The sequence below is a fragment of the Canis lupus genome, chromosome 8 (assembly GCF_011100685.1).
Source record: "Canis lupus familiaris isolate Mischka breed German Shepherd chromosome 8, alternate assembly UU_Cfam_GSD_1.0, whole genome shotgun sequence".
Classification (NCBI taxonomy): Eukaryota; Metazoa; Chordata; class Mammalia; order Carnivora; family Canidae; genus Canis; species Canis lupus.
This window is the reverse complement of record NC_049229.1, coordinates 11125459-11138232: the sequence shown is the minus strand read 5'-3', so window position 1 is coordinate 11138232 and position 12774 is coordinate 11125459. Positions and strand designations below refer to the sequence as shown.

At 34.5% G+C, this 12774-nt stretch overlaps 1 protein-coding gene across 22 annotated transcripts in view; it reads right to left on the bottom strand.

Moving 5' to 3' along the window:
• The window catches only part of NUBPL (nucleotide binding protein like), a 230506-nt gene that overhangs the window by 34836 nt on the left and 182896 nt on the right, over positions 1–12774 (bottom strand). For 17 of the 22 annotated variants that reach the window (XR_005363111.1, XR_005363112.1, XR_005363110.1 and 14 more), the window contains 2 exons: positions 6002–6122; positions 2333–2415 (listed from right to left, as the gene is read on the bottom strand). The exons of the other annotated variants lie outside the window; for them this stretch is intronic. Coding sequence is in view for 14 of the 17 variants with exons in the window: in XM_038544437.1 (XP_038400365.1) it covers positions 2333–2415; positions 6002–6122 (204 nt within the window). In the remaining 3 variants the exon portion in view is untranslated. The remainder of the gene's footprint in view (positions 1–2332; positions 2416–6001; positions 6123–12774) is intronic. 22 annotated transcript variants of the gene reach the window in all.

Below are 12774 nucleotides of genomic sequence, written 5' to 3'. Positions count from 1 at the left end.
TTATATATGTCTCACAAATGTGTTATGGGAATCAAATAAGATAATGTATTTAACGTACCCAAGTATTGTACTACTTCTTAAAACAAGTTAAAGAAAGCATAGCTATTAGTATAGGACCTGGAGTAATATAATGGAAGGAGGCCAATGTTTGCAAGGAAGACTTGTCTATTAATCATATTTTACTATTTATCAGTTCTGTAACCTTGGGAAAATTAACTTCTCTGAACCTCAGTTTCCTCATCTGAAAAATGGGGACTTTTTATACATTGTACTAAGTTGTGAGCACAGAAATTATGTAAGTAAAATGTCTGGCAGTGTCTTGTACACACTGTAATTGCTATTATTATTAGGAGGATATTTAATGAATGTCTGCAATCTAAGAGTCAGAAGTAATAATTTCCATGGAAACAGAATAAATACAAGGCACTATTTTTCCCCCTTTTTCATGGTCATGTCTAAATCTTAAAATTGCTCAGTTTAAAAGACTTAAAAGACTTTAAAAGACTTAAAAGTCTTCAGTTTAAGGTTGGCAATCTGGTACACGAAATTCTCACTACTTTTGCCAAGACCTCACCAAATCAAATCTAGCACAAACTATAATGGGTCAGGCTGTTCTCATTCAGCTAGCAACAGTGAAATGATAGGTCTAATGTTTATGTAAATGTAAATGATATTTTAAAAAACAATTAACTCCAAAAATTAAGATAATGGATAGGTGGAGAAAATACTTTAAAAATCTAAACTTGTAATTGATATAATCTAGTAAGTAATTATTCTTAGTCACTAGAAATCACCATAGAATGTTTTTAGTCTATTCTCAGGAGACATCTAAAAGTGTGTAATTAAAATACACTTTATTTTCATAGAATTTTCATCCACTGCATAACATAAAGTACACCTATGGTAGCTAGGTTGCTAGACTTAAATTATGAGAGTAATAACTTGTTTTTGCTTATCTGAAAGATTTCTAAGAAAAGATTGAAAAGGAAATTTATCATTACCTACTTACTACCTTACTACCTAAAACACAGAAAAAAGAAACACAACAATATGCTACATACTATACTCTATTTTCTCAGAGATCATATCCCCAATAACTCAATCACCTATACTGTAACTACTCTTAAGAAAGGCTAAAAGAACTTGGGTCCCTTGAAAGAAAGAACTCAAAATGAAATACTTTATTTATCCAAGATTCCTGACTGTCGATTTACCCTTACTTTTTTTTTTTTTTTTTTTTTTACAGCTCTAACTAAGCTTGGCTCTTTTATTTTCCAGTTCATGTAAGATTAAAGAAAAGAAAGAAGGAGAGTAGTAGTACTAGTTGTAGATAGCCAAAATAATAGTACTAAAAAGTATATCCATTAGCTAAGGAAGAACAAAAAGGAATAACTATTAGAAGGCTGACTGGGGCTTTTCGGCCAAGGAGCACAAAACTACATCAAAACTGATGCACTCAGATGATAGCTGAGCTTCTAGCTTACGTAGCAAGTGCTACTTAGGACAAAAGAGATATACATGATTGATTTTATTCCTATCTAAAAAAAGAAAGTGAAATAAAAGATTTTATTCTTGAAGTTGTAAAGCTTCAGCAATCTTGAAAATCAATCAACTGCATCCCCAATAACATTGGCTAATGAAACACAACTAGTTTTCGACCATACTTCCTCAATCATAGTTATTAAAATAAATGTAGTGAAAATCCCATCTCTAAAGCATTATAACAATTTCCCTATATCCAACTCAATACTTTAAAAAAATAAAGATTTATTTATATATTTTAGAAAGAGAGAGAGCATGAGTGGGAGGGGTTGAAGAAGAGGGAGAGAAAATTTCAAGCAGACTCTGTACTCAGTGTAGAGCCCAATGTAGGGCTGGATCTCATGACCCTCAATCACAACTTAACCTGAACCAAGAGTCAGACTGTCAACCGACTGTGCCACCCAGGCACCTCCAACTCAATACTTCTTTACATTAGTCTCCCTTTTCCTAATAATCAGCTGAACTTCTAATACTGAAATATGGTAACCTGGGGCAGTTAGGTATGGCTAGCCAGGAAAATAGGAATTTTACAAACACTCATTGTTTGTGTTCTTCATGAGAAAACTGGCTAGGTTTTCATAGGTTTATCTATCCAGCTGATAATTCAGAGATAGCACTGATATGCTTACCATATAAAATAGTTATTTAAGGATGCTTTAAATAAGTTAACTAATCTTTGTTTAACACATGCACTGCAAATGAACTTGATCTTCCCAATTTTCTAAGTATCAAAAAGTAAATATCTTTACTTTTAAAGATACAAAAATACATATTTAAAAACATCACTTACCTCATCACTTTCAGGCTGTGAAAACACAATCGGCTGGCCTGTATCTGAAGTTTCCCTTATATTAAGATGTAAGGGAATGTCTCCTAAAAGAGTCCACCAGACATCCATTAACACTACAAAAATTTATATAGGCATTTGGAATTTCACTATTTGAACTTCAGAAAAAACCCTAAAATATCAATTAAATTCATTCAAATCAACTTGAATTATGACTATCCTCAAGTGGTTAAATCTCTAAAAAAGGAATTTCAAATAAAAATTAGGGGTAATATATTCCATTGAGGGCAGTTCAGTGATTGTATATGTACATGTGAAAGCTATGTGGCAGCCAATCAAGGGATAAGGCCCCTGATTTATTCTTTGCTGGAGGTCTTCCAGCAAGAAATGGCTTGGAAGATATTTGTAAAATTATTTCTCTCTATGATGCCTGACATAAAAATATCATACCAAATAACAACAGAAAAATGAAGAGGAAAAGATGAGGAGACAAAGTTGTCCAAAAAAAGTATAATAAAATTATCTTCCTGATGTTGGCAGATGAATGAGCTAAGAGAACTTCTGAAAAGTAAGGCAGATATGTTATCTCCACTACCTGCCTCTCTATCAGACAGAACTATTTCTCTTTAATTTTTTAAAAGATTATATTTATTCATCTGAGAGAGCGAGCGAGCGTATGCACACAGGCATGGTGGAGGGGCAGAGTGAGAAGACAACACCTGGATGAGCTGGGAACCTAATGTGGGACTCGATCCCAAGCCCGAGATCATGATCTGAGCAGAAGGCTGATACTTAACTGACTAGGCCACTCAGGCGCCTCAGTTTTATTAGGTGTCAATCTATATAGCATTACATATAACTTGTAAACTTTGATGAGATCTCAGGAAGTATATAAGAACCTCCACTATTTAGACAGGAGGTTGGAAAGGTTGTGTGTCTTTCCTCAGAATGTGTTACTATTAGGTGGTAGAATTTAGGGGAAAAGTGCTCTGATCTGTCATCCAATTGACTCCACCATCCCTTCACAAATGAAACCTTTCAAAAGGTTAAGACTTAAAATGCAGTAAATGGAGTCATAGGCAGGAGAGTTGATGTATCATAGTACTGAGCATTCTTAGAACTACTTCAAAAACTCCTGCAACGGTTACTGAATGTGTGTATGTATGGGTTTATAGAAATAAGTCATGTAAATAAAGCAGAAGTATATGTTACAAAATTACAAACCTATTACAAGTTACTTTATAAAGTACATAAAGGAACATATTTCAATCTCCTCTTGTCAGCAAATTTGGGGATTTTAATCAACTCTTTAAATCTTTTCTAAAGGTTCAATAGCCAACTGACAAAATACCTGGATATTTCAGTAGTCATTTAAAGATTAGCTTTTGGGGTGTCTGGGTTGCTAAGTGGGTGAGCATCTGCCTTTGGCTTAGGTCATGATCCCAGAGAGTCCTGGGATCAAGTCCAGCATCAGGCTCCCCTGAAGGGAGCCTGCTTCTCCCTTTGCCTGTGTCTCTCTCTATGTCTCTCATGAATAAATACACAAATCTTAAAAAAAAAAAAAAAAAATTAAGATTAGCTTTTCAGTAAATTTGAGGATCTATTCTATAGATCAACTTAAGACTATAAGAAACTGTCACAGGAGTAAGGGAAAATATGTTAAAGAGAATTCTTAGAAACCTATAAAGGGTTTTCTTGATTTATGCCATTATAGTAAGGATTCCTGAATGCTTTAATTTCTACTGCAGTAATGGAAGAAAAAAAAGCAAAACCTTCTCCTTTCCATAGCCACCTACCAATATAGTTTCTGCCTTCTAGAGGCTCCTAATCCTATATATAAAAGCACAGAAAAGCTGATCAAGAAAGAGGAAAACCTTTTTAGAAAATAGGTGGCACACCATAGTAAGGGTGGTAATGGGCTAACAGCTGTATGACAGAGAAGGATAAAAAGGAGTAATGGTATGGAGAGTGGGTAAAGTGCTGCCTGGACTTGAAAAGTATCTCTGAGGGGCTAAGTCTGAAGGAAGCAAGGGCGTATTTCAGAGACATAACTACTACATACAATCCATGTCTATAGGTAATATGGAGAAAGTTCTGAGAGCCATTTTATCAAATAATTATTTAACATAGCCAAATGGATGAAAATAAATTAAGAGACAGCCAGGGAGTCAGTAATGGACATATAAGCCTTCCTAGGGAGTTCAACCAGCCAGGAGGCCATAACTGGGAAGCTCTTACTCAGGTCCTTCTTCCTGACTCCAACTTCTTTGTTATTGGAGCCCCTGCTTCAGATCATGGGAGGTCTCACAGGGCCCCATGACTACATTAAAAAGAGGAGACATGCCCTGAGTTGAAACTCTGAATTATTTTTCTCATAACACTGTTAGTTACAGCAATCTACAGGCACTATCCATTTTTTGTGATCAATAATCTGTTTCTGACACATTTTTAAAGTAACTATACATTTGTGAGCTGTTGGCTAAAATGTAACTTCCATATGTGAGATTGTTTCTCCAGGAGATATATTTCAAATTCTAAATAAGTTATTTGCAATATCATACCATCCATTTATAAATCAGGGAATTATAATATTGTCAGCATAATTCAATAATGCCATTATAATTATACATTTACTTTATTATAGAAGTGAATGTCAATCTGTTGTTGCTATGCATATTTGGGAAATTGAACTTTCTAGGTTAGTTAAACAAAAAAGTTGCAGAATATAATTAGTGGCTATAATTATAGCAATGTATCAAAATATATCATTAGTATTCACCTGGTGTGGTGGCTGCTACAGTGCAAATGCATAATAACAATAATGCATTTAACATCAACTTTTAGAAATTTAATTATAATAAAGAATGTTTTAAAATTCCTTGATCTCTAAGGGATCTTAATTGTTAACTACCTAAAACTAATAATTCCCTCTATTCCTCCCTATTCAGTTTTTAACATCTGCCTTTGCCTAGAACAGAAACTCATTCATAAGGAAAATACCAACACATGTTTCCTAAAATGTCCATTAAGTTGCCTGTGGATTTTTCAAAAATTATGTTTTATCTAAAATCTGTGTTTTGCTCACTCACCACATGATTTTACTTCTCATAACATTAATTAATCCTTCAGTTCAGTAATGTGAACAGTATACACAATATAAACTTCAGGTGCCATAGCTCAAAGACATGGCAAAAATATAGAAAAAATTACAGAGAAAAGAATATTATTTTTCTAGAGCAAGGCATTTTTTTCATATGTACCAAGAACTGACACTTTCAAAGGTTGCTACAACATATTAACCAGGTGTTTTCACATATCTGTTTATACTGAGATATGTGCTCCCAACTTAGCAAACAGACAACCATTATTTAAAATAAGGACTTAAATTACAGTAATCAGACCATGAAACTCTTCTCAAATTCAAGTTATAGGCAGTTTTTACCTACAGTAAAAGTTATAATTGGCAGAATAGGTCTCCTCTTCAAAAGCTTTCCACTAGTGAAATATTATAAAAAGCAAAGAAAGGTTAACATGTACAACTCCCTACACTATCTTAATTTAAAATACAAAACTGAAGACAATCATCATTTTCTGAGACACTCTTCATCATCATGCTTTATCCCCATCTTCCCTCTGCCATTTCCTCTGCAAAGGAATATCTTATGGTTTTACCTAGAATATCAAGATCAAGGGTCTGTGCTAGTCTTCTTGCACCATCAGCACCAAAAATATGAGTTCTGTGTTTACATTTTGGACACTGGAAAACACTCATATTTTGGATAAGGCCCAAAACCTAGAATAACAAGAAACACTGAAATTAAAACAAAGTTAAAACCAAATCTCAATCCATTATTTCAACAAGTTTTTACTGAGTGCCCACTGGGTTCTAGTGATACAATGATGAATAAGTTATGGTCTCTGCTCTAAGGGGAACTCACAAGCTAGTGGAAGAGCGAGACACATGTAATTAACTTTAATAATGTGATAAATGCTAAAGATAAAGAAATGACAGGGATCAAAAAAATTCTGTCTGGGAAGAATAAGAGGTTATCTCTAGGCTGCCCATATTACCCAGAATTGCTTCTTCGAGTTGAGGGTGAGAAGAAGGGTGAAAGCCTATAGCAGGAATTCTAGGCGGAAAGAGGAACACAAGCCAAGGCAGTTAAATATAATTGTACACGGACTATTAGGACTGCACACTAATGGGGGGCCAAGGCAGAAGCTCATTTGATAAGGAGGTCAGTGTCAGATGGTAAGGTACTAAATGCCATTCATGACTTATTCTTGTGACAACAGAAAACCACAAAAGGTTTTAAAGTTGAAAAGATGGTCTCAAGAGGTAATGTTACACAATAAGATCTGTTTTAGAAATTTAGCTCTGATAGCAATACAGAAAAAATAAACAGAAACAAACACAGGAAAATAAGTTGTTAAGAGGCTATTGTGTTACGAAGCCTCATAGTAAATGACAGCTAACAAACACTGAGGGCTTCTTATTATATACCAGGCACTGGGGTAAGTGTTTTAAATGAACTATCTTATTCACTCCTATCAAAAACTTTACGAGATGGGTCTTTTATCATCCCCATTCCATAGCTGGGATAAAGGACACAGCTAATAAAAACTAAAACTAAAAACTAAACTAAAACTCAGCTCTTATCAGAATGTTACCACTTGAAACAAAAATTTCAAGTCTTATAGAAAGTGTCCATCTATTTCTGAGTTTCCCTAGCTTCTGGCACAAAGTAGGTACTTTATGAACATCTGCTGAATAAACAGGCTCTGCAAATATAATCCTTATTCATGTTTCTTTTAATCCTATTTTCTTATTAATGGAAAGCAGTGCATCTCTTCTAGAATAAAAATAAGAAATACAATTATCATGGGCCTAGAGATAACATGTCTATATCACCCCATCAAATTCCACCAAAAAGATCATCATTATAGGAGGTATCTCTATCAGAACATTTTCATTTTAAATGAAGAATGGCACTGACAGTCCACAATGAAACATACAGACATGAAGGTGATGAAATTTGTTATTTTTTCTGAAAAGAGAAACAGAACAGACTAAAATTTACCAGAACATATGCAAATGAAGACAAATTGTGAGGGACATAAATTTGTAGCTAAGCATTTTCCAAGCATCTAATATATGCTTTTTTGCTGATGCGAAGTATTATAAAAATAAATCATATTGTACTTTGGTAATTCAACAGTATCTCCAAAAAGCCAGAAGAAAACACAGCTAAAGATCACATACCTTATTTGTTTATTCAGCATGTCTATATCATACACCCATTGCTTGGTCAAGTTTTACTGCCATTTATGTTAAATGTGATATATTTTCTTCACTGTAGAGCTTTCAACTTACACATAAAAATATCACTCAAGAGGAACGCCTGAGTGGCTCAGTGATTAAGCATTTGCCTCTCGCTTAGGGCGTGATCCTGGAACCCCGGGATCCAGTCCCTCATTGGGCTCCCTGCATGGAGCCTGCTTCTCCCTCTGCCAATGCCTCTGTCTGTGTGTGTGTCTCTCGTGAATAAAAAAATAAAATCTTGGGATCCCTGGGTGGCGCAGCGGTTTAGCGCCTGCCTTTGGCCCGGGGCGCGATCCTGGAGACCCGGGATCAAATCCCACATCAGGCTCCCGGTGCATGGAGCCTGCTTCTCCCTCTGCCTGTGTCTCTGCCTCTCTCTCTCTCACTGTGTGCCTATCATAAATAAATGAAAAAAAAAATCCTTTAAAAAAAATAAATAAAATAAAATCTTAAAAAAAGAAAATCACTCAAGAAATGGGAAAAGGAAAAACACTTAAATATTGTGAAAATCTAGGTGAGGGTATATTCTAATCCAGAGAAAACAGGAAAAGCACCCCTATTCCAGAATTTCTTAGACTCCCAAAGACATAGAAAGGTATGGAGCATAATGTATTTTCAACATATATGATTAACTTATTATCAATATCTTATTATTGTTCTCCATGGCTTATATAAATGTCTCAGACATGGTAATGCCTGGGTGGCTCAGTTTGAGTGTCTGCCTTTAGCTCAGGGCATGATCCCAGGGTCCTGGGATTGAGTCCTACATTGGGCTCCCCGCAGGAAGCCTGCTTCTCCCTCTGCCTAAGTCTGCCTCTCACTCTGTGTCTCTCATGAATAAATAAATAAAATCTTAAAAAAATTTTGTTAAAATCTCAGACATGTTCTCTATATAGACTGCAAAATGTCACCAACATAAAACTGTAAGCAAACTCAGTATTTAATGAGTTCCTATTATATGCCAGTAACTGAGCTAAACAAAAGGAGTAGGATACAGTGATAAGCAAACAGACTTGATCCTTGCCCTCCTGAAGCTTGCACACTAATTAGAGAAACAGAATGAATAAGTAATAGAACAAAAATCTACTTTAAAAATGGAAGAGTTTCTCTGGAAGCAAAGCACAGAGGATTATGAGAGCACAGAACAGAGAGGACTACATCTACCCTGAGAGTCACAGAGGAGTGCCTTGAGGAAATATGTGACCTAAAAGTTAAAGAATCAGCAGGTAAAAACAAGAAAAAAAAAAAGAGAGACAGAAGTAGGGAGCACAAGTCTCCTTTAAGGAATTGAAAGACCAACATGGGTGAGGTATGGTGTGAGTGATGTGAGATTTTTCTAGCAGGACACAATGAAATAAAAATATAAATAAAAAATTATTTTGTTAAACTGGACTATATTAAAATTAATAACATAATTGGAAGACACAAGAGAGTGAAAAGGAAAGCTAAAAATCGGAGATGGTATTTACAATACACATCCACAACAAAGGGCTTTTATCTGGAATATGTGAAGAACTCCATAAACCAGTAAGAGAACATCAGAAATTTAAAAATAGGCAAGACCTAACAGGCATTCCTTAAAAGAGGATATCCAAAGACCAACAAACTTGAGAAAAAAGTTTTCAACTTCACTAATCATAGAGGAATGCAAAACAGAACCACAATGAGATACCACACATTTATGTTTAAGAACTGATTAGAACAAATGAATGTCCATACAATTATAACAACGACAACAAAAACAACAAATACCAAATCTTGGTGAGGACACAGAGCAAGTAAAACTCACAGTTTCAGCTGAGTGTAAACTGGTACAATCATTTTAAATTGATAGAACCATTTTGGAAAACTGGCAGTTAATGTAATTAAATGGATATATGTTCAATTTATACTATGGCACAATAATTCTGCTCTCAGTTATATATTAAAAGAAATGCAAACATAATATTCAACAAAAGACATGTACAAAAGTATCCATAAACAACACTAATTATCCCCAAATAGAAACTGACCCAAAGACCATCAAGAGTGAAATAGACAAATAAATTGTAGCATATTCACATGATGGAATGCCACACAATAATGAAAATGAAAAAACTTTAGCTACAATCAACAGTAAGAATGAATCTCTCAAACATAATTTTAAGCAAAATAAGCAACACAAAGTATATACTTATTATTCCATTTACAAAAATTTATAAACAAGCAAAACTGATCTATGGTGTTAAAATTTGGGTTCCACTTTGGAGAAACCATTATAGATAATACTTCTATGAATGTTTTTACACATGTTTCTCTCTCTCTCTCTCTCTCTCTCTTGCTGAATATTTAGGTTGTGCATATTTAACTTTAAAAAAATGCTAAGAAGCTTTCCAATAAAGTTTACCAATTTATACTTGCATGAGAAATGTATGAGAATTCGAGCTGTGCCACACTTCACCAACATTTGGTATTATCAGTCTCTTATTTTAGAAAGTTTGGTGAGCAAGTAGTGGTATCTCATTGATATTTCCTAGAACCAACCTACCTACCTTCCTTCCTTCCTTCCTTCCTTCCTTCCTTCCTTCCTTCCTTCCTTCCTTCCTTCCTTTATTTATTTTTAAAGATTTTATGTATTTATTCATGAGAGACACAGACACAGGCAGAGGGAGAAGCAGGCTCCATGCAGGGAGCCAGATGTGGGACTCCAAGATCACACCCTGGACTGAAGGCAGCACTAAACCACTGAGCCACCCCAGGCTGCCCCCGAATCTTCCTTCCTTTATTATTCCCTGTTAAAGTTCCCTAAAAGTAAAGTGACATGAGATTTGGGAGGTGGAAGTGAAGCTATGGGTATTATACTCTACAGTTTACTTTGTTGACAAGTGGGGAAAGAAACTTGCAGGAATGCAGATGTATTTCAGTTTGTCCTCTTTCTTCCTGATACTAGGCCCATCTCCCCTCTGCACTGTGGCTTTAAATTGCATTGCCATAATTACTAATGAAGTCGAGCATATTTTAACATATTTATTGGTCATTTGTATAATCTTCTCCGTAAAGTGGTCAGTTCTCTTTGTCTATTTTTCCATTGATTATGTTTTTTAATTGAATTTTAAGAATTCCTAGTGTTTTTAATATAATTCTTTTGTTGAATGATTAACTTTGCTAATGATTTTGTACTAAAATAATATTTTTAAAATATTTTATTTATTTATTAATGAGAGATACAGAGAGAGAGAGAGGCAGAGACACAGGCAGAGGGAGAAGCAGGCTCCATGCAGGGAGCCTGATGTGGGACTTGATCCCAGGACTCCAGGATCACGCCCTGGGCCAAGGGCAGATGCTCGACCACTGAGCCACCCAGAGATCCCCTAATATATTAAGTATATTATTAAAATTAAGGTCATATTTTTTTCTACATTTTAAAATATGGATAGTCAAATTTTTTTTAAAGATTTTTATTTATTTATTCATGAAAGACACAGAGAGAGAAAGGCAGAGACAGAAAGGCAGAGACATAGGCAAAGGGAGAAGCAAGCTCAAGGCAGGGAGACCGTGGATCACGCCCTGAGCCAGGGGCAGGTGCTCAACTGCTGAGCCACTCAGGCATCCCTAAAAATTTTTAAATCAGTTTGTGAATTGCATTTCCTTTCTATTAGACAGCACTTTGTAGACAATTGAAGTGTGACTATAGAACTAATTTTGGTAATTACCTTATTTAATGCTGTTTCAAGGTCCTAAAGATGCACAAAAACATTTATGAGGGCCAGTGATTTATGAGTACTTTTAAAAATTGAAGAAACATTTACCTTCAAGACTATATAGGAAAGATAAACTGTCAAGTCTTTGCTTTTAGTTGAAATTCTAACAACTGAGTGTGATTAACATACATATATTTATTTGATTAATTAGAAAAGAAAACAAATTATTAAATTATGCAGAGTATGTGTCAGACAACTTTTTCAAACCATAGGGTTAGCTGGAAGAAAGTTTAGAAGAGAACCTTGAGTATTAAAAAGATTAGAAAACACTATACTAGTTTTTAAAAGAGTTCTATAATCAATACTATAGTTTTAAAAGTGTTCTATAATCAATGAGTTTTGAATAGGAGCCAATAATAAGAATTAACATCAGAATATCTATATGACAGTTTTATTCATAAAAATTTTCTTAAATATGAAAGAGTTCATGTCCACGTGACCATGTCCACATGTCCCCTCCCAAATGTTTTATGCTGTGTGAATACTTTATGTGTTGTTAAGCTGTTTGTTTATTATAGAGCTATTTTGTATATCTTTGATAGTAGAAACATTAGAAAACAGATGCTTTGCCAGAGCCTAATTTACATAATACTATTGAGATGCAGCTGTAAGCATGCTCAATCATTTTTTAATGTCTCATCAAAATATAAGATCCTTTTTTGTGTCAACGAAACTAAAAATAATTTTTTTAAAGAGGAAAACATGTATACGATCCTTATCTCTTTTTACTTCAGCTATTTTACTCAAAGAATGTAAATGCCAAATGCCTGCTTAACATCAGCCACCACAAACCTTTTACATGTTATTTTTACGTTATTCCAATCCATCATTGGCTCAGAAAGGTACTTCTTTTATTAACTTTAAAAAAATTGACTCTCTTGAAATATCAACATTGCTCTGAAATATTGGATTTTTGTGTCCAACTGAATTGAATTATGCAAGCTCAAAAGGCCCCAATTTTAATTTCTTCTTGGCATTTAAATCCAGATTCAGGTAAGTAACAAGCAAGATTTTCAGATTACTATATAATTCAATTTCTCAAGGTTAAATTCTTGTTGGTTGGAATTTGTCACAAGGACTAAAACTATGATTTAAGAAAAAATGAGGAGAAATTGTTAAATAGAAAATGAATAATAACAGAAATAGATTAGATTCTTAAATGTTATTCAGTTCTCCATTAGCCTTGAACTTAGTTTTCAGTATATTCCTTGAAGCAAGTGCCCAAATACTATAATTTTTTTAAAGATTTATTTTCATTTATTTTAGAAAGCATGTGCAATTGTAAGTGAGTGCAGCGGGAAGGGACAGAGAGAGAGAGTGAGAAAAGTCCCAAGCATACTATGCACTGTGGAGTCTAAGGTGGAGCTGGATGCCATGACTGA